This window comes from Leptidea sinapis, chromosome 23 (assembly GCF_905404315.1).
Source record: "Leptidea sinapis chromosome 23, ilLepSina1.1, whole genome shotgun sequence".
NCBI lineage: Eukaryota > Metazoa > Arthropoda > Insecta > Lepidoptera > Pieridae > Leptidea > Leptidea sinapis.
In genome coordinates, this window is record NC_066287.1 from 11385618 (window position 1) to 11409327 (window position 23710).

The window sequence follows — 23710 nt, forward strand, 5'->3', positions numbered from 1 at the left end:
CTGTTTTACAACAAGGTGTATTACAGAACAACTGCTGACTCGTGTGTTTCTATTTCATTGTGTGTATGTCTGTGTGTGGGTGCGTTTGTGTGTTGTTGAATGCGAAGGTGAAACTAAATGGGTATACTATGCTTTGAACCAGACATTCCTTAGGTCATCTCTAATGACTATGTGAAGTCAGAAATGAATTAGGATTATAATTTAATACAATATTTAAAGTGCTAAGTTTTCGCAAAAACTATGATTCCCTCAACCCTAATCAGCTGTTTTTTTGAACTCTCTTTGACCTTAAACAGATGAAAAACGTAGATGTGACATAATATCAGATAATAGTAAAATGCCTACAATTCATTGCAGCTGTGAAGCAATTTGTGTTCTCATTTTGCCATGAAGACAAAGTTATTTTGTATGTGCATTTGCTTTAGCTGACATTGAAAATACGTCTAAATTTGTATTTACTGTAGTTATGTATTACCCAATAAAGATTTTATTAATTCTAATCTTATTATGAACTGTGTTTTTACATTTTGTGTTTTTTTAAATATGTTAGGTTGAAAAGATCGGCCTGTCTGCGTTAATACTCTTTGAATTGTGCTTTGAAACACGATATTTACTGCTCTGTGTGTGTAAATGTCTATTCTAAAGGCATATACACATACTTCAATGTAGAATTATTTGAAGTTTTCTTCAACTTACATTGAAAATAATTCCAAATTTGTAGTTGTAGATTATGGGTACCTTTTTCTGCCGTGAATCAAAAATGTGTAAGCATTATTATGGTTTGGTCTGAATGGCACTGTAGCTGTTCTTATTACTGGGCAAATGAGTCTTGACATTTTAATTCAAAAATGTTTTATCCAATAAAGATAATTCTAATAGACTCCTATTAAGAAATTGTTCTTCACGGATTCTTTTTGTCAAATATGGATATCTTTGACCATCCTCGTATTAATAATATGTACTCCATTCCCGGACCGGGTTTTGTACCCAGCCTGGGTATGGAATGGGGCAGTTGTTGAGTTTTTCGTAGGAAATTTCTCACTAGCAGCCCATAGTTCAGAAATGTAGATGCTCGCCCCCTTTTACGTGGGAATTAAACATAGTGAAACGTGGGTGGAAAAAATACACCTCTAACCCTTCAGGAATACAGACGTGAAACTGTGTAATGTTATGTAATTTCTTATTTTGTTAATTTGTTTCAATAACAGGAAGTAAAAAATGAATGAATAATAACATAGACACAAGCCACATTTCATGTAGTGTGCATACTCCTTAATCATAGATTATTGTTTATGTTTAAGTCCATAGGTAGGTGACCACATTCTGTTTATAAACAAAGGCCCCGCCTAAAACTGACAGTCTTTTTAAATTTAGGGTTGTCTAAGAAAAGAAATTGAAAAATAATATTTTTATTTCGTAGGGAAGTTTTTTTTTTATTTATTTATTAAAACTTAAACATCACCATACTATTGCATATGACCCAAATAACGTACCATTGAAGGGATGTATCATTATACCCTTTCTGGTTCACGTTGTATAAGTATGTTGTACGTTGCTTGGTATGAGTTCAATCCCTCCCTGTATATTTCCATAAGGCTTGGTTGATAAAGAGATTTTTCGACATATATTGTATATATTATATTTATTTATTATACATGATACCAATGCTGAACAATTCTCATAAAAAAAGCTACTGGGTAAATAAAAACAGTTTTTATTATTAAATTAGTTGATTTATAAAACCAAGGATTTTCTGTTATCTTAAACTTAATATAAAACCATTAAAATTCAAGTATATTATATAGGGTTATCCATCACAACATTTAATCAACCACATTTTTGAGACTGGCAAGTTAAAAAGACGACGTCGGCTCTGTTGTAGCTATATTTATCGGTATTATTCGGTATTAGTCACTAAGTAAACTTAATGTAAAATAGACTTTCCTATCTTAGTAATTAAGCTTATATTTGTAATTAATATAGTTTTTCAGAGTACCCAGTTCTGTTAATGTGGTTAGTGCATGCTTATAGGTCATTAGATCCAAAATCAGTCACGTCAGCACTAGCGCGTTTTTTCTTTCTCTACTTCCAGTCCATCTCTTGTAACCAGCAAGTCAAATGGTCATAGAACATGCATCTTTAACCGAGGTATGGCTGTCACAGAGTATACACTATATTTCACAATCAATTCATTATATTTCTGAAAATGATGTGACAGATCACTGACTTTGACGTTTAGGTGAGTGACGTGTGTCCACGAACTTTTTTTTACTTTGATATCTTACGCCCTCATCTCACACTTCACGGCAATTATAAATGAAACTCATATTGTCATTGTGATTATCAAGCTATTTCATGAAATCCATGCGCATAACTTAGCTGTAGATTAGCAACAACTCATATATGTAACGCTCATGTTATCGCCAATGTATTAAATGTAATAGCAGATTTCGGAAGCCCCCTTCCAATACTGTAGATACCTATGCAGATAAACTTTAAATTAATCCATTCGTGTTGGAAATCCGAATATTACTTATATACTTACACATAGTATGATGAACACAAGACTAAACATCAAATTCAAATTACGAAAACAAAAATAAGCTTTGGAAATATTTTAACACCATAAGTAGGAAAATTTGATCCAAATTCATCTCATATTTTTACTTACCGAATAAAGCTTCTTCATAATCTTCAAACATCGGCGCACTATGCTGACTTGCTAATGAAATTATAAATTAAAATAAGTAAAGGGCTTAAAGAGGTTGCACAAGACTTTGAAAACATGCTAGAACAAGGCATTCGTGACTTATAAAAACAGGCAACTCAAGTCATGCATCCTTATTCTAACAATAACAATACATTACTCAGTCATGATGAAATGAAATTATAGGCTGATCCTATGCTTGGGCTCTGGAGCCCATTGATAAGCTAGTTTTGGCCCAGAGGCCAGAACAAGTTTATCAAACATGCAATAAACTTATGAAAGTCCTCCCGTGAGATTGGCTCGTCGTGGATAAAGTAACGCAATAACGGGTTGCCATAGTCCACTATTAAATAATAATAATCTTTATTGCAACAATTAATACTACAATTTTATGCCGCTCAGGATTCTTGAAAATCCAAAATTCTGGTTGTCCTGAATGACCTTAACGTAGGACAATCACGCTGCAATATTTGACGACTACAGTCTGCATGAAAGGCACGGAGGAGTAAAAAAAGGAGGACTCCGCGCCGTGATATTAACAAGTGAAGCACCTTTAAGCTAGTGTGTGTGCAGTTACGGGTGATACCAGCTAACACAGATTATGTCCCGTTAATAGTATTATATAGCCACATTACTTTTAACTCCGATTTTAAATACACAAGTGATGGAAATTTTGACGGAGTACTGGATCCCCGACATTTCGAGTAGCTCTGCGTTGCACGCGATTTAATGCTTAGGATTTAATGCTTAGAACTGATACTGGGATGCACCAGATCAAAGATGAGAACGATATTCGTATTGAAGTAGTGTTCCACACTACTTCAAAAAATTATTGGTTAAGACATACCTATTATCGTAAATCACTGCATTTTGAAACAGATAATGATTTATCTACTTAAAACAACATTATATGGATTACCCAATTTTTCGGGTAAAGTCCCAATTATTTACCGGCCACACTGGATATCACTGTCCGTTATTTACAGACGATGGTAGATGTCATAATGGCGGCTGATCGGCTTATATTAGTGTAAGTGTGTGCGTGGGGCTATGTATTTACACCTTAACTGGCTTGTTTTAATGCTTCGCTGTTATGTAGGTGACACGGAGTCCTTATTTTTTTACTCGTCCGTGATGAAAGGGTTACAAATATCAAATTGCTCGAAAATCAGGATTCAAGACGTGTGTGTTGCTCCAATATAAAACCTAATATGTATAATGTTTCAAATATTATTACCTAAATAAATAAAATATCCTCACAAAATAGTAAGGAATTTGTTAGAATCGAAGAAGAAATGTTTTAATATGTATGTATTTATATTTTTTATCGATTGATGGGTACTAGAAAAAGTAAAATTAGGTAAGTATTGAATTTATTAATTATGTGATAACTTAGTATATTTAACTACCCAATATGTAATATCTAAGTTAATAAATATATAATAAATAAATACCTTATTATTTGATGATGTCATTCAAATCATGCATCTAACAGAAAACTCAAATAAAATAATATTTACCCATTGAATTCCAATGGTAAGATGCAGACGGATAGGAAAGTCTATTCGCACTAATATGTCCTGAGTCTGCAACAGTTATTCTAATTAGGTAATATAATGTAAATTGCAATGAATAATAATTTCGTAGAAGTAGTTTCAGACTAAGTAGGTACCACACAATGTCACTGGGACGGCGGCCTGAAGTGCTTTACTGTAATATACAATTACGCGTGTCTTCCAAAGAGTGTAGCCATAATTTACAAACATAATTTACGGTCGGACCTGACCAACTTGCCTGGCTTCTTGCACGCATCATATCTTCATATCAAAACAATTCCAAACATGCTCTCATGTTCTTCGTACTCTCAACTTGTCCCCTTTTAATATCCCCCCGAAAGGTTTCTACTAAAAAACTGCGCGATGTCTGTCAAATAGATCTGACATATCGGCATTGTACGAAGCAGGCTTGTTGCAGTAATTTTGCAGGTTAGCGTACGTTGTATTTAGTTATTTACTGCACTGCACTACAAGGGTAGCAGTGCAGTATCAGTAATTTAACGGAGTTTCTCTACTGATTGTGGAATGCTCGTTGTAGGCCTAGGTCGATCTTTGCTAAAACTTTCATTCATAATCACTTTATTTATGATGTTAATGTCCTTTCATCCACCCTTTCCACATGACCAAACATACTTCTGAATAACAGCTGTCGATGCATCTACTTTCAGCCCAAAAGTTTTCTAATTTCACAGTTTCTTGACTTTGCTGATCAAAGCTTTCAACTTTACATTTCGTAAGCTAATACAGCTCAGTACAAACGTCAAGTTTGCGTTTTATCACACTCAGCTCAGTTTTACGTGAGTAAAATTCAGACTTCAGGCAAAGTCTAAGTATAGTCTTGTATATGATCATCATATAGAAGTCAGTCTGAGTCTCAAACCAACTATTCACATTTTATGCAAACCTCGGACTCAATGAAAGAAAAATTTCGATACAAATACCGCCTTAATTTTGCGTTTCGTTTTTCACCATCTTTAACCACCATCTAGACCAACTCCTGACAAAATATTACGTACATACCTTACTTACTGTAATACATTCATTTCTCTCAAATTACTTTCATCTTACTTACATTTATCTTATCTAACTAAGTAGGTATTTATATTGTATGATATATATTAGATACTTAAATTAATTTTAATAATTTAATTAGAATTTAAGCTGGGTATTCAGCCCTAACTGAGAGTGTATGGGATAACTGTTAGTATGTATAAGTACATAAATTAATCGTATTAATTTAATTAGAATTATTTTCAACTAAATATTTAGCCATAGCTGAGATTGTATGGGACAATTATTATCGGTATGTGATATAAAATTGTTGGTATTTTAACTGAATATTGAGCCACATTGTTGCGAGAATATGGTATAATAATTCTAGATATGTATTAGTTACATAAATAAATGGTAAAAATTTCATTACAATTATAATATTGAACCACAGTTGAGAGAGTATGAGATAATTATAGATATGTTTCAGTTACATAATTAACTTTACGCAATTAGGCTTTAATAAGCGCTTTTGAATCGTCACTATAAATATTCCTTTAACTAATCTACCATATAGGTATGGTTCGGAAAAAGTAGAGCTTGTGAGAAGAACATACAAGAAACTCAACGGTCACTCTTTTCAATCAATAGAGTATTTTACATTGGCTGTAATATACAAAACAAATGAGTTTGTAAGGTGCTGCATCTAATATATGAATCGTGGTCAAAATTAAAAACGTTTTAAATATCAAATATCTAATAAAAAAGTAAAAAAGAATAAATTTAATAAATATAAACTATAGTATATTGGATGCATCAACCTTTAGTGCTTGAACTCATTGTTTGTGTAACGATGCTTTGTGAACATGATGGTCCTGATCGTGACTACTACCAGCGAATCCTCTTCCTAGAGTATCTTCATATAATCACATTATCTACTAACTACTTCATTTGTCTGCTCAACCATAGAAAAATAAATGTCTTAACACTTACCGAAAGATGCGAATCCAAGACTAGATGGTACCGGAGCGCCGGAGAGAGCTGCAACAATTAAATAGGTATTATATTATTTGTAGATAAATTGATTTCCTAAAACCTAGTTAAAGTACTTGCATTAGTAAATACTACCCGGTTATGATGAAAGAATCTGGGTTAAGTACAAAAAGTATTTATTTTTCTGACAGAACTATTAACAACAAAAGTCCAAACGTTACAATGAAAACTTTTAAAGACAATCAGCTATATCACGCACAAAGAAGCAGTATCAAATATAATGAAACTGCAATCCGTACTGACGCAACAGGACGAACGCAAGGGGGTGACAGGGAAACGGGAGGGGGCTTGATGTGGGTTCCAGCAAGGCCAGAGGTAATGTGGCCGTGTAGTACCTATGTAAAGTCTAGTCAATAGAGAAAATATTCCAAAATGGCGGAATTTTATTGAAATAATTATAGCTAGCATTATCTGAAAGATGTAGAGTATTTTTCAAATTATTATTTTTATTTATTACAGCTTTGATATTACAATGAATAAATAAAATAAGGGTCCCACAAAACCATCTTGATGGTTTGTCTGTGGGATTAGCGCAATCTTAATTATAACATTTAGTAACTTAATAGTTAAATCACAGAGGATAAATAAGTAGCCACAAATGATAGATAAATAGTAAGTACGCACAGATTAAATAAAAAAGAGTACATCCGTTCATAGTTGTTCTGCCTCAAAAAGGTATTCGCGTTATGACTTCTGGTACTTGTATTTTATACATATTCTTTGCTTCTGATGAGATTAAGCATTTCGACAATTATTTAAATCGTGATTTATGCTTGAACAGAAGGACAAAAAGTAACACTAGCTTACGCCTGAATTTGTGAAACCTGAACCAATGGGATCATGGGATGTGGCTGAGAAAGAATCATATGGGATGCTATTTTAACCGATTTCGAAAAGGTGAAGGTTCTCAATTCGATTAATTTTTTTTTAATGTCTGTACATCAATTACGATTTATGATCCGATTTCCGTGTTTTTCTTTAGTTTGGTGAAGAATGTTTACCATTTGGTCCAATAAACATTTGATATAGTTTGGCCCATTACGTTTTCATTTTATGAACATTTATTATGAATATTTTTGTATACGTGGATTATGTTATACTAGTTTGTGTACTGCTTTTTTGTAGTTTTCGTTTAGTTTGTTTTTATATTATTATTATTAACCCGTTTGCTGAAAAGTGGGTCTTAGACTACCTGTCATTCAAAGCTAACAAACGTTTTTCACGATATTTCAGTGTATAACAAGAACGTGAAATATGGGATCTTATATTGTTTAAGGCACGCGGAACCTTTCGTAGGCCTACGTATAGCTACTTAAAAAAATACTATTCAATATATGACAATAAAAAGCAACGAAATCTTATAGTTTACCTGATTAATGCCACAAAAAAGTAATAAATAAAAAAAAACATCGTTTTAAAAAACCGATTTCAAAAACTCAAAAGTATAAAGTAACTTAATAGAGATTTAATGTAATATGCAAATCTTATACCTTTAATATAAATAAAATACTATAATTTTTATGTGCTACCTATTGATAGGTTTGAAGTCGACACTATCTCAAGTAGGTACCACCTATAAAATACACATTTTGTCACGAAAACATAACCTACAACAGCTGTAAAATCATAAATAGCTTAGATCATTTAAACATCTTGATGGACTGTGAACGTCGAACGTCGAACAAAACTGAGATTGACAGTAAACCTCTATTTTGAGCAATGCTATTTAGAGCACGCACACTAACACGAAGTGACATACAAATTGCGAATATAAGACGTAGCTTGTCACGCACACTAATAATAATAATAATTTATTCAAGTCTAATAATATATGATACAGAATGTTTTGTGCCCTATCCTCTGCTGTAGAATACCAGGGTATTCTACAGCAATATATATCCTCTGCAACTCAGGAGTTGCAGAGGATAGGTCCTTCCGAAAGCTTATACATTACCATACTTATACATAACTAAAGTAATAAACTTGGCCTGTTCTCATCGGTTATGTAACAGCAAGAGGCTCTACCTAGACGTATAAATGATCTAAGATAAATGGTTATCTTAAAGAAGTAATTGTAAATACAAAATATATCATCATTTTATACTTACGGGTTAGATTCAGCCCCAAATAGTTGTCAGCATGATCTGTATAAGAAAAAATATTTACATATTATTGATGGGTACCTATACGAGATGGGTACCTTCAAAAAGAGCGTGTACACCTTCCTTAAGAGCCGGGAACGCTCCTTTGATTCCTCTGGTATTGCAAGAGAATGTGTGCTGCGGTGATCACTTAACACCAGGTGACCCGTAAGCTCGTTTGTCCACCTTTTCCAAAAAAAGCGATATTATTAGCTCGTATCGCATCATTTACTTCGTTTTGTAATTGGTAACGACGATATGTAGATAATAAATATTACTGTCTAATATCATGTGAGTCATCTGGTCATTCTGTCATTTATTCCCAAAAATAAAATAATATATAATTATAAAGAATACTTAATATAAACTAGCTGCATCAAAGAACCTATAAAATCATAAAATTTAATCGAATTCAAGCATTGTAAAGTTTAAATGGATGGTTTTAAAATTTAAATATGAAAGATTAACTCGGGTGACATTAATGCTGTAATTAATTTTGTTGTGTTGTTGTATCATGTATATTGACTTATCGTTACCAAATAAATAGTTGCTAATTTTCTCTCGTGAATAGGTATATTATTAGATGTTAGACTCAATGGGACCGACATATTTGCGACGTTTGCTGTCTTCGGCAGTCGAAGCAGCAGCCCCAGCACCAATTGAAGTGACTTGGACATGAAAAAGAGCTAGAGTATCGACGCAAGTCGCGTAATATAATAACTCAGATGATTTCTACGTCTGGACAAAGCCTCTTGCTGCTAGGCAACCGATGAAAACAGGCCACGTTTATTACTTTAGTGTGAGTAACAAGCTATCTTACATTCGCCATTTGTTTGTCAATTTCGACGTTTTCACAGCTGTCACAGTCTATCTAGATGTATAAATGATCTAATTCTGCTCATTGCATCTCTGACAACCAAATGGCTGAATGAGCTCGAACCCTTTGTCTGTTTTAATATTGAACGTAGATACAAAATAAAACTGACAACCGAGCAGAACTTTGTGGAGGTGGGGCCTTTCACTTGATCGCTCCATCTGGTAGGTGAGCGTCTGTGATAAAGGCTTCTTATGATAAAACTACTTAAAAAATTGATATGGGTATGTAACTAATAGATACTCGACTTACCTGGTTTATCAACAGATTCAGCATTGATAGCGTCAGTTGCATTTGGTTTTACCACGACCAAGGAGGTTAAGGGCGTCACGAATTCATACTGAAAACATTTTTAAGTGATAAATAATATTTTTTTAAATTAATATGACTATAACGATGAAGAGCTCTTTTTTGATTCTACCAGGCGATCATGAGCTGGACTGAACTCAGCCACAGACTTAGTCAAGTTACAAGAAAAAGACGCAATGAATAATTTTGTGAACTAAGCATAGGTAGACTCTACTGTTCATCTTCTTTATATATTATAATTTTAGTTAATTTAAAATGTTAATTTAAATTTTTTTAAGTTAAGAAAATTCTCCGCGACATGTCCGGACTTCTAGACTCTAGTTCGGATTTTGTCCAGTCAAACTTGTCTGGATTTCATTATTTGTAATTAGATGGAATATAGGTATAAAACTACACATTAAGTAATATCAGATAAGTCAGTAATCTTTACTAGGAACGAAATCTAAACGAGATCAACTATAGTCCGACAACTTCATGCACGACCGTCCCACGGGGTGACAAGTCAGAGGGTAACGGCTTACGGCAGTCTCACGCGCTGCCCTTCCCCGCAACACCACCCGCTACCTGCTGACATGTGTAGTACCCCGTCCCTGCCACCGTCTGTCACCCGTGGGACGATCACGCACGAAGTTGTAGGACAATAAAGAGTCCGGACTTTTATTGAAATGTCAAACTTTTTCAACGCGATTTGGTTGCAGGTTGGAAATTGTCTCGCGCGTGGAAAGGAGTGTTCGTAGTACACACGTGTTTGGAGTATACGTAGGACCAGCTTCGCACGAGGATGGAAATGCGCGTGATAGGGTTAAACCTATAACACTCAGCAATTACATATCTACTTCTAAGACATTTCACATTCTATCATATCAGTGTATATGGACAGTGTTGGTGGACTAATTTAATAGATTAATTTTAATGTCACTTTTTTGAGATGTAAACAAGTTAACTTATCTTATAATATAAAATTCAAAAAACGTTTAATCGCTTAGATAAAAAAATACACTTTAACTTTAAATAACATCAAAGGACCATGTAGGAAAAGTTGAGCTTTGACGTGAAGAATTTAAGATGTGACAAACAACAAAAATCTTGTGAATGATGCCACAAAATTATTTATTACATTTTTTTTGACACCACAAATGGATGTTCCTATACTAACATTACTTAAAACGTCATTATTACTTAGATCTTAAAATTACCTTAAAAGGCCTAAAAGGAATTTATTTTTTTTAAATTGATTCCATTAGAATTCTTTTTGATGTCAGTTCAAACACTTCGGAAAAAAAATGGCTCTGAAAGAGAAGAAACGGCGTAAGAAACTCTCCCAGCATACTTTTTGCGCTCTTTTTAATAATATATAATATTGTACTGTCATTGTTATTGCTAAAAAATAATCATTATCTAGTACCAGGCTGTCCGTTCGTTTAGATTTTCAGCAGTAAAATTTACGACGGAGCCATTTTTACCTTTAATGCTATATCCAGTGCTTTTTTAGCAGGACTATCCTCGCCCTTAACGTCTGAGTCAGAAGCATCCTTTTCATCCAGCAGCTGTTTGATGGTAAGATAAGCCCACAGTCGTTCCAGAGGCAGGTACTCATTCTTCCCGCGTGAAACTGCTATTTTAGGTGAGATCTCATATTTTTTCTGTAAAAAGAAATATCTGACAAAAACTGCTGACTATCCAAAATATACATATTTATTCCAAAGAAAACAAATAATATTCACTATATTTACAATACTTAATATGTCATGTCATTATATTAAAATTATCGTTATGGGGAAGCGTACCAAGAATACCGGCATATCGATATAAATAGCTAGGCTCATCCGTGTACCAAAATAGCTGCCAGTGCTTGGGTTTCCAGTAGCGCTATTGAGTCGAGAAGATAGTACTTTGTACATAGTCAGCGGCTGAGAGCCCCACAGACCAAGTGTGACACCAAACGGCACAAAGATGTAAGACTCAATGGGACCGACATGTTTGCGATGTTTGCTGTCTTCGGCAGTCGAAGTAGCAGCCCCAACACCAACTGAAGTGACTTGGACATGAGAAAGAGCCAGAATATCAACGCAAGTCGCGTAATATAATGACTCAGATAATTTAGGCGTCTGGACAGAGCCTCTTGCTGCTAGGCAACCGATGAAAACAGGCCAGGTATATTACTTTAGTGTGCGTGACAAGCTACGTCTTACACTCGCGATTTATATGTCACTTTGTGTTTGTGTGCGTGCATTTATCAAAATAGAGGCTAACTGTCAATAGTCTATAAGTCAACTAAGTTGGTATATATTATAATAATCCAAAATATTTTTTATAATATTATTATGATACAAAGGTCATGTCGAATGTCGATATTTCGCGAGGCTTACAGCGGCGCAGAGGAATATTGACCTTACCATATCTAGCTGTTTTGTAGACAAAGTTGTATACTCGTATACTCATTCTTGTACTACCAACACACTATTGGAGAACATTCAACAATAATACTTACATGTATAAACAGACGCACACTCGACTTATTCAGTAACATTCAGGTCATAATGTGAACATTAAGGGCGATACTTTTAATAAGATATACGAACTTACCCTACCAGCTCCATCTTCAACTCCACAGAAGCCATACACATGGGGCTCAAACAGTTCGACTCCATCCGCCACTCTTCCGGCCACCACTACTTCAGAACCCTCATATATTGCACGGAATTTTCTGCGCGTTAAAGACCCTTCCTTCATCTGGACAAAAACATTTAATTCGAATAATTTGATATTATGTTAAACTCAATATTTACTTAATCGGAGGATAAAATGAAAGTGCAGGTCATCTGGTGGCTCTCATCGATCATCACAAATGTCCATACTCGCCAGCCATACTCTCCGGCAGCACTAGACCAGAATAATCACAGGAGCGATAAGGGCCTTTGAGATAGTTGTACCCGCATTTTTAAGGTACCCACTTCATATTCACCTGGGTGGACCTCGCAAGATGTACGCACAGAACAACTTAACAGAACACTAAGTAAACGTCTTGAAGCTACATCAGTTTGTAAAGGGTTTTGACATGGGTCAGAAAAACTGATAAGGAACTCCCAGCCCATATTTTAAATCATTTAAAAACTAAGCATGAGTATATAATATCTAATAAACAACTTTAGGTTGCCTGCGCAGAGCCAGACAAGAACTACGCTTCTTAGAATCTACTAAACTATAGTAAGCCTTCGTTTTGAAAAAAAGTTTTAATATATTTCTTAAATTTGCGCTCAGAGAGTTCAAGTATACCTATATATACTTTACCCTAGCTAACCTATACAATACATCCAAATAGTGAGCAAGATATTTTGATTGGTGGGGTTTGGTGCGATGGTGAAATTCAGCGGTATTCAATACACAATGAAAGGGCTTTGCAAAACCCAAATGATGGAACCATTCCCTAAATACAGAATCGAATAGGAAGACAAACTGAGCTTGTGAGTTTATTTTTTAAATCCACGTTTTCCATGTTTTCGTGTGACACCACATGAGTTTTCCCGAGGGAACTTGTCGGGACTTAAGGTTAGGTACACCAAGACCAACGCCATCCATGAATAACAAATTGTGTTGTAAGAATAAGGCTCATGCCTGATAGAGTTAATGCGATTGAAGTCAGGAAAGTATGCCAAGACGTATAGGTGCATTTCAAGGATTATAACCGCTGTACAGGGAAAATCATTAATTCTTCTTGTTCTTGGTCGTATCCATCTTGACTGATGATTGTCGTTGGTGGTTATAATCTGGGCACGAATGCACGCCCGCCTTCGATTCCTTTGTATCACGTTCCTCTATATATAAAATAAAACATTTGGGAAGGTTCCACGCCTTTAAGCTCGTGTTGCGGATCAGCCAAGTGATCTCTTGACTTCAGTATTTCCAACAACGATAAATCTCTGCAAACTTTCGTAGCAAATTTTAAGGAATTCTTTTAAAATTTTCGATCTGGGAACAATTTCTAGTGTCAGAACGAACAATGATGCTTCCAGAAAAATAACCCCAAAACATTTACATATTAATGATATGATAAATTGATTGTCCAGACCACGGACTAGTAAAAAAAGAAGGACTCCGCGCCGTGATATTAGCAAATGAAGCACCTTTATGCTAGTATGTGTGCGGTTACGGGGTATACCAGTTACACAATTTTTTCTCCCTTAAATAATCATATATCCAAAAATACTTTTATATTATTGTTTTTACACTTTATCAAAACCCCACGACGGCATTTTTAAAAAAAAATAATGCGACGCAAACTGATCTGTCACAGACGATGGCAAATCTCAAAATGGCGGCCGATCGGCTTGTATTAGTGTAAGTGTATGCGTGGGGCTATGTATTTACACGTTTACCGGCTTGTTTTGGTGCCTCACTGTTATGTAAGGTGACACGGAGGCTTTTTTTTTACTCGTCCGTGGTCCAGACTCGTTAAAGGTTCAGACTTATAGAGAGATTGTGTCAGCAGAAAAGTTGAAAATATTCTGCATAAGCACAAAATTCTTTTGTATCCTGACATCTTGGTTACCGTAGTTACCTGTCGATTTGTATTAACAATTTCACTGGCTAAATCCCGATGCTTGAATAATATAGATAATACTTCAAATCTATTTCACGGTGTCGGAAAATCATGATACTTTGCAGGCGCATAGTAAAAATACTACCATTAGTTTTTAGAGTTTATTGGAGTTTACTCCTTAAGGTTCGATTTTCATATAAGCCGCCCGGTATGACAATAAATATGGAGAGTAAAACCTACTCATCAAATGGCATAGTAACGTTTTTGGTGCGCATCATTTCTCGCGCACCTTTCACTCTCTTGTATTTTGAAGCTTTATTATATTATTGAAATTGATTTATTATAATACTTTCATAAAGTTAAGTGAAAATTCTATAAATTATGGAAGAAAGTGGTGTAAATAATAGTGCCCGAAATCTGATAAGCACGTGGGTACTAAGTAAGTTACAATTCATACATTAATATGACATGTATTCTATATATATACATGTGTGCTTTGTATTTATTAAATATTGAATTATCAATATAGTTTCTACAAATTTATATGAGCTATGCACATCATAAAATGTTTAATTTAATATGGAGAGTATTTATAGCGCATTTCACGCCAAATAGATTATATAGATATTAAAGTTATTATGATTTATTTTCTATTAACTATTTTTGTGGTTTCAGTTATGATAATTAGTGTTTAGATAATATAATTATAATGAGTGTCATGTAAGATCTACTTAAATGTAAAATATTTGATATAAAATATTTCGCCGAATAGTCTTAAAAAATTTAAATAAAATAAAAATATATATATTCTTTAAGAATTTTCATTAATGTGTTTATTTACCCTTACATATTATGATGTCGCTCTTTTTTAATTAATACGCTTTTATTAGCTTCTGCTCTATGTCTGTTTGTAACCGACTCCATTGGATTTGACTTTATTTAGTATCTGTCTAACTCCAGTCGCGCGTAGGAGCTGACACAAGCACTTTTTCTTCTCAAAACAAAATAACTTCAAAAGATAACCATATCGAATGAATCTGTCTTACTTGTTCCCGTGGATATGTAAATTCAACATTAGCGAGCAGTGGCGATGACACCTGCTGGTAGAAATCTCGGAGCTGAAGTGCAGCGTCTGCAGCCTCGTATATGTGACGCATGAAACCCTCATTCTTCAGAGATAGCTTGCGGAGGAAAGTACGGTCAGCGTCCTCACCTGTCGACAAAAATAAGTCGTACAAAATGTACCTTTAGTACTAGTCAATGTGGCTCATAGAATATTTATAATTTCTGCTTGTGGATTCATTTAGATTTCAAGATTGGGTCCAGATATAAATTAAAACTGTACGAATAATAAACATAAGTATTGTTTTATTATTCTTACAAAGATCACTTCGAATTTTCGCACAGGTACATAACTTTGATACATCCAGTACATAATAGTTTAAGGTATTCTCGATTCTAAGGCCTAATGCCTTACAGACTAAGGTCGAGTATGACATAACTTGCTGTTACATTAACAACCTGTTTACTTGTATTTTCTTTATTAAAAAGGATAAAAAGCATTTATTTTCTCAAAATTTATTCCTTTAGAATTCTTTTTGATGTCATTTCTAATATACTAGATACTACTACCGCTTCGGAAACATAAAATATTTAAATTTATTTATACATAATGCCTGAACAGTGGCCAGTGTCTGACAGTTGTTTACTAAATTGTTCAATATCATTTAAGAATAATCCTTAAGCGAATTGTATGGAGGAGCACTTGATTTATTTGTTTATTCAGTGACTGAGTGTTCCTTTAGAGCATTCTCAACTGTGAGTATATTATTAGTGTTTAATGAGTTATTAGTAGTAAGAAATGTTTTAATAATATACTGAATAACAATCAGAAAAATTTATTCCATATAATAAATAACAATCTCATCCAATTCCTAACTTAACTAAATATGCGTGGGAAAAGAAAAGGCCGATGATCAGCTTGTGCTGTAAGCCTGTCAGCCAGTACTGGCTACAACGCTAATTTTCAGCATCTGCCTAGGTAACTATTTTCCTGATATAATTATAAGATTATGCATTTTAGATAAGTACTTACCGAAAGCGAGTGAAAATATCGAAGCTTTCCTTTCCCCGTAGTTCTTCTCTGATATATGCGAGAGAATACGTACGGTATTAGTTTCACCTTCGGTTGGATCGCCATCCGTAAGGAAAATAATAATCGATTCCAAGTCTGGAAAAAATCATACCTCGAGAATAAAATTGCTAAAAATTAAGTTAATTATAAATCGAATAGTTAGAGGGACGATGTACTACCACGGTCTATATTTTACGGCTAAAGCAGAAAAGAAACTGCGCACAAACAAGTAGGTAGAATATGCGAAAAAATGTATCAAACAAAAGAATCTGAAGGAAGGTATTTTTAATCAAAGGTAAAAGTATTTTCGAGAAATGGGCATCGGAAGAACTCAACGTACCATCTTTTCTATTATCCTTTTTATCCGATACCGAGTTGTCTTCTGCGACGTCTTGCGTGGTTGCTGTGATTTCTGCGTCTTCGGTTGTTGTCTTGTCGGTGGTTGTTTTAGTCGGGACTTTGGCAGACCAGTTCACTCCTTTGTGAATCAGTTCTATGGCAACACTAAGAGCGCTGTTGATGTTTGTACCTAGAGAGTTATTAAAATATTAAAGATAATTTTAGACATAGTCTTCTGATTATCTTAAGAATACTTGAATCCATGCGAAATATTTTCATTATTAATTTTAGAGACTCCCATTTTGGTAAGGAGCTATTAAAAACCCAATACTTTTTTATTATTATTTAATTTAACCCTGTGACGTGACCTTTGCAGAACACGTTATATTTTAATACTCAAATCATTAGCTGTTTAACAGCCTTATACATAGGGCAAACTAAAAGTTTTGCACTTCTAGCTAATCGGAACAATTTGGATTTCGAATGTTAAATTTTTTGAAACGCATCCTTCTTAGTATTAAAAATAAAACAATTGGTGGGACATCATTTGTCAATTATTTTTTATCATGTACGCAACGAAAATGTAATTAACTTTATTATAATTTGGGAGAGAAGCACCTTACTTGAGCACCATGAGGCGATGGTTTGCTGAATTTGAGAGAGGTCGGGTCTGGTTTCTTTACATGACGAATTTCGTGACGAGCGGCCTTCAACTGCCGTCAATGAAAATAATGTGGCTACTGTTAAGCGGCTAATTGAAGAAAATCCGCGGATTACCTATGAGGCAATTCGAGGACTATTGGGGATTGGTATGAGCCAAATTCATAAAATTGAACACGAAGAATGGAAGAAAGTTCGGAAACTTTGTTGTCGTTGTATCCCTCATGAACTGACAGCGGAGCAGAAGCGGGCTCGCGTGGAATGGTGCTCACAGATACTAATGAAGTATGACCACGGACATTCTCATGCTCATGCATAATGACATTGTCACAGGACACGAAACGTGGATTTATTGTTTTGAGCCAGAAAAAAACAAAACAGCAATCTTGTGAATGGGTGTTTCAAAATGAGGACAGCCCAACAAAAGTGAGGTAGGCGAGAAACGTTGGAAAAAAATGATCGCATTTTTTTTCTCAGCTACGGGTCCCATCTGCACAATTCCACTTAAAGATCAATTATTTTCGCCAAAATCAAAGATTTGGTGAGAGGTGTCACTTTTACCAATTCCGAAGAGGCAGTGAAAACATGCCTTCAGATCTGTGGTCCTCCTGTTATAAAAAATGGTCCGATCGCTGGAAAAAAATGTTTAAAATGTAAAGGAGAGTATTTTGAAAAGTAATAAACATAATATTTTGGTTATAACATGTTTTTTTAAGTTACGCTAAACTTTTAGTGTGACCTACATATATACATTTACATCCATAGTATTTCATTACCCTGGAAGGACTTGAGAATGTAATTGAATTGGTGTGGAGTATGACTTTCATATCATGTACTTGGTGCTGGTTCTGCGGCATCTAAAGATATATCACCTAATTATAATTGATGAACATAACATTAGCGTGTCGATAAATTTAAATAATTCGACAAGTTTACCATTTTATACTATATGTTTAAATGATGAAAAACTTAATAAAATCGTTTTTTTGGAAAGGAATCTAATGGGCTCGGATCAGTCATTAATTAATGAATCAAGAAAATAACACTGGATCGCAACTTTAGTATTAACACGATAAAATGGTAAAAAGGCACTTATTTTCTCAAAATTGATTCCTTTAGAATTCTTTTTGATGTCATATATGACATGCGTTCGATAACTGTCAACGACTGCACATAACTATTTGAAGGCGCGTGAGGCGAGGCGTGCGGACAGCGGGGAGAGATACTCCCGCTCTTTACCTCAGGGCTCGACTGCATTCAACTATCTGTAAGTACCAATATTTTGGTATCTGAGAGTCGAGCCACTTTGCCTTTGAATCGACGATACAAAGTGGTATTGACGCGTCCGCGTCGCTATAGGGCTGCTGGAAACCCAGTCTAGCTGTGTAACTAGTTATTACTGCCAGTTCAATAAACTTCCGATCGTTGGAGTATATAACTCGTCGTTCTGTGATCAACACACTTGCCTCCATAAGCTTGTAGACGAGATATGATGACCTTCGCTTTTTGTACGTTTTCAGGGATTGCGGGTGAAGGAGGTATCAAGACTGCATCCTGGGCTCGATAGCTGAGGTAACTTGGCTTCTGGATATCCGGCTTATCAGCATCCTGAAGATCATGCACCTAAAAAGCAAATAAAATCTTTGAAACGCCCATCTTAATTATAAAAGTTTTATTTATAACCTTTTTTATTTAGGGAAAAAGAGAACAAACAAGCATATGGGTCACTTGGTGTTAAGTGACGAATATGCCTGTTCGCTCCACCACCCACATTCTATTCCAACACAAGAGGAATCACAGGAGCGTAGCCTTTAAGGAAGGTGTAAGGGCTTTTTTAATTAAATTCAAGATGTTGCTTAATGCCACTTGTTTTATTGAATCCGGTATTTATTTACAATATATTTTAATGATGAGTTGTGACAGAATTGATCAGACTAGGAATAACAGTTTCGCAGACGATGTCGCGTACAGCAGTAGTATATAATATAATAAAATTTAGTATGTATAGTGTATACATCATCATATTTCTAGACAGAAAAAAATTATTCATAAGATATCCTAATTTAGCCGTTAGTTTCCATGAAAGATTCATATGAAAAAAAATTCATATTTACAAAAAAAAATCGATATGAAATAATTATAATTCTACTAAGTCCCGTACGTTACAGTTTTTAAACGGCAACTTCATGGGGTCGATAACCGTTAGCTATAAATATACCGCTGTTTGTATTTATTATGGAAATTAATTCGTCGTTTGCAATGCCGGTTTTAAAGTTTATTGAGAAACTTTGAATAATCTTATTGATTCAGTTGTCAGAAATTTTCATAAATAACAACCTCATTTAAGTAGTTCACTAAAAGCATCACTTTCTTTTTACAGTACTTATTAAGATTTTAACGATTTCGATTAATTGAATATTGAAAATTGTCAATTAATAATCCTGAGCGGCACTGAATTTTAATGATTATAAAAAACGTTCGTCAAAGCTTTCGGCTATGGATTACACAGTAGGAAGGCAAGGAAGTTCATTCCACAGCTTTGTAGTATGTGGAAGAAAGCTCCTTGAAAACCGCACTGTGGAGGAACGCCACACATCCAGATGGTGAGGATGATATCCTAATTTTACTAAATTAACTTTATTAATACCTTTTAAACGTTAACTTACCTTTACATTAGAGTTGAACTCAACGATACTGAAGTAGTCTCCAATATTGAGCTTGGCTAGAATGCTCTGCATAGCTTCCCTCAATTGTTCAACTTTTCTGCCCATCATGGAACCAGACGTGTCCAGGACGAAAACTACATGTTTCCTGAGCGGCGGTAGCGATGTGGGAGCTAAGAAGTGGACGAAATACCCATCGTTTACCTTAAAATACGATAAAATATAATTAACAAGTTATGAAAATGATATAGAAGTTACAACGTTCAACAGGAAGAAAAACCAATTAAGAGGAACTAATACCTGAGCGCTAATTTCAGATTTAAGAATTCTTAAATCTGATGTCGCGCTTACTCGAGTGAGACAATCATCAGTGCGATAAGGACAACTGCAGCACCGGCAAAAAATACTCAGTAAGAAGCTCAAGAACCAGAATTTCGATTTTGGCAATTTTCTCCTCCAAAAATTAAAAATTTTTTGGAAACTGAATGGATGGGAAATATTCTGTGCTTGACTTGGATACTTGGCCTCTGTTGGCAGCCTACATAATTAAGCCATTTTGAGCACTTTTTGAACTATTTTAACATATACAAAAAGAAAAATATAAAAAAAGCAAATAGAGAGACGCAGATAATGATGATATTAAACTTATCCAAGGAGAAAACAGTAGAGAACTTTTGCATGGAAAAATGGCTACAAATGCTTCTCCTTAGGTGGGCACGGAGTTCCTAGCGAAATCAGACGATATCGGGGAGGGGGACGTGGCGACGCTAGTTAGGTTGAACGACAGATAATCATAGGTTGGTCGTAACGCGCGCAAGTTCAGGTAAGTATTTTCCATCTTATTATTTAAATTGTACATGACATATTTTGAGAATGAAAGTATACATTATCATAAATATGTAGATTGGTATTTGTTTTAAATCTGATGATTCGAAACAAACTCCTTAAAATTTTTCTTGTAAATTACATAATCAAAGCTTTAATAATAACTATGCAAGAAGGGACCCAAAGGCAATATTTGTTTCACAATAACACGTCGTTGCCTCGACGTGGTCTTAAGTAAAAGATGACTAGAATGCAGTCGCACACTCACACAAAGGACTCCCTATCTACATAACATAAGATATAGCACTCTAAATTTTTAAGAAAAACATTTTTTAATTTACATGATGGCCATAACATTCAAACAGGAATTATGGAATTCACCATCTTGTTATCGGTTCAGCTATTTCACTATTGCAGTTTTGCGCTACTTCCTGTCGAAATACAGACTGAACGTTCAGCGGAGTCTAAGGACTGAAAGAATGCACATGTAAACGAGCTTACAGATTCAATTCCTTTGCCTTTTAGAGAGATCAATACTTGCATTTGAATTAGTTTAAGTAAAGCTGAGTTTTAATAATCTCAGATTGAATTGTCATTGATGAAATCGAGGTTAAGTTATTAGTTACTTCGGAAACAAAAAATACATATGTTATAATACTCTGGTTAGTTCAAGGTTTGTGAAAAAATGTAGAAGAGTAATTAAATCAAAAACGACTTTGAAATCACCTACCAAAACTTGTTCATTCTTGGATCTGTCCACGTCGTATTGAACTACAAACTGACCAATAGTCCCCTCTGCATTTTTCGCTTTTTCCTCGTCATCTTCCTCATGTCCATAATAATAAGGTCTATGAGAAGCAGATTCCTTGGTTTTCGCCTAGAACATCAAATAATCTGTTAAAATGCACCAAAAAGCTGTAATTTTTGCACTTTGCAATAGTTACAGCTATAGGTATTCTACAAGGTATTATAGTTTCTATACATACAGCATACAATTGCATTAGCCTTTTTTGTTCTTCTATATCTGGTTTAAATGTGATTGTAGCTTCGTCTTCTTTTTGACCTCTATCTATAGCTGCATTTGGATTCTCTGCAATAATTTATATGCAAAATTATCAACGTCTAAAAAAGAGATAGGCTTTGGAAATGCTATTCGACATAAATACAATAGTTCAATATTGACATAATTATTAATGAAAGCTGATACTAACGTGCGTCTTCTGCCGTTGCATCAACTTCGTTGCCAGTCCTCACTTCAGGAACCCTAAGCGTTGTAATTTTTGCAGATTCTTTGATGTGAACAGTGACCTTCATCTTTGGTACCAATGCACCAGGGTGAAGATTGATTGCGTGGTTGTAGACGCCATTTCGTCTTACCAGAAGTTCTTCGTAGGTGAGATTGAATACTGCTGTTGTATTCGGTTCAACATTCACTGATACTGTGAAATGGTTTGAGTCACGAGCTCTAAAAATAATTAGTTATTTGTGAAATGAGCAGCAAAGTAAGTAATACTGTAAGTATGCACATTGAAGTACAATAAATAACTAGACTCACAATCAAGCTCAAAAACTCTGCGTACGCTTCTATTAGGCAGAGTTTTCGTTCAGTTGTGTTTTGACCGCGCTTTGAATACAACGTGTTCACTCAGTCAATCACAGCTTACAAAAACTTAAAAAGGATAGAGTGTCGTGTTTTAAATCATTTTGCTAAATATATACAATTCAATTGCTAAAACAAAATACATCGGCAACAAAATATGCGAAAGAGATGAGCGTATAGAATAGACTTAGAACATAACTGCCAGGAAATAAGGTGTTAATTTGAATGAATGTTTTAATATTATATGTAGGTATATCTGTTAATTTTAAAAGTTAATACAATATATACACAACGCCACTCGGACTTTGTTTGCGATCCTTTATAAAGGCGATTGTAACTTCTCAGTATAGTTTTTTTATAGTAATTCATACTTTTTAAAACTTTTTTTTTTCAAAACTTTTTTTAGACTGCAGTATAACAGTAAACGTCGTGCTACATTAACTATTCTTAAATAATATATAAAAATGTCCATTATGAAAAATATAGAAAAGAAGTGCGGTCTGTAATGGCCTTCGTCACGAACGAAATTGCATACGCCTTTTCTCTACCGAATTTAATTTGATATTTTTATACTAATACAATTTTCGTGACTATAACGTTTTATTACTTTCATACGAATTTCTCTCTTTATATACTGTAATCGGCATGTTTAAGTTTTTTAATAAAATAATCCAAGAAATGGTTTAATGTTCAAGGAAAAATATATCTTTATTATAAATTTGATACATAAATATAAACTCGATATACATATATGAAAACCTTGTTTATGTAAAAAAAAACATGAATTCGTTTAAAACAATTAAGTGTCACTGTCAATACTAAAAATAGGGATAGGCTTGCTGTTCATGTAAGTCGACTTCAAAAAGTCACAAATTCGTTCAGAGGTCTGTGCATACGTTTTTATAATAAGGTCGCTATTGGCATTCAGAACTTACCTTTAAATGAATATAAATCAGTGCTTAAGAAAAAGTTGTATACAAAAGGGTACTATAAAATATCTGAATATCTGGATCTAAAGAACTCTTGGGACTGAGCTGCTGGGCTGTTACATGTCTGTCTTAGTTTGATAAATGTCATTATAGTTATATAATTTAAATATTAATATTGTTTCTGATTTTTAATCAATTTTAATAATCATTATCATGAGTTATGTAATTTGAAACAAAATTGTAAGTAGAGGCATTTAGTAAGTATTGCATAATATGTAGATGAACATTGTTTTGTTATTCGGAAGATTTCTCGTGACAGGCGTCGTCATGCTCGCTTAAATGGCTCTGCTTGTAACGGCGACGTGGGGCGGGTCGTTCCCTTCCCTAAAA

General features: G+C 34.4%; 1 protein-coding gene across 15 annotated transcripts in view; it reads right to left on the reverse strand.

The window, feature by feature from the left end:
* Window positions 1-23710, reverse strand: part of LOC126971097 (inter-alpha-trypsin inhibitor heavy chain H4-like) — a 38940-nt gene that overhangs the window by 5954 nt on the left and 9276 nt on the right. For 2 of the 15 annotated variants that reach the window (XM_050817237.1, XM_050817232.1), the window contains exons 5-19: window positions 22003-22256; window positions 21778-21881; window positions 21522-21668; window positions 19970-20170; window positions 18770-18926; window positions 16645-16833; window positions 16266-16400; window positions 15217-15383; window positions 12217-12363; window positions 11094-11273; window positions 9574-9661; window positions 8415-8450; window positions 6247-6294; window positions 4228-4293; window positions 2672-2722 (exon numbers count right to left, since the gene is read on the reverse strand). In XM_050817237.1, the coding sequence (XP_050673194.1) occupies window positions 2672-2722; window positions 4228-4293; window positions 6247-6294; window positions 8415-8450; window positions 9574-9661; window positions 11094-11273; window positions 12217-12363; window positions 15217-15383; window positions 16266-16400; window positions 16645-16833; window positions 18770-18926; window positions 19970-20170; window positions 21522-21668; window positions 21778-21881; window positions 22003-22256 (1970 nt within the window). The remainder of the gene's footprint in view (window positions 1-2671; window positions 2723-4227; window positions 4294-6246; window positions 6295-8414; window positions 8451-9573; window positions 9662-11093; window positions 11274-12216; window positions 12364-15216; window positions 15384-16265; window positions 16401-16644; window positions 16834-18769; window positions 18927-19969; window positions 20171-21521; window positions 21669-21777; window positions 21882-22002; window positions 22257-23710) is intronic. The other 13 variants (XM_050817242.1, XM_050817235.1, XM_050817240.1 and 10 more) reach the window with 7 other exon arrangements.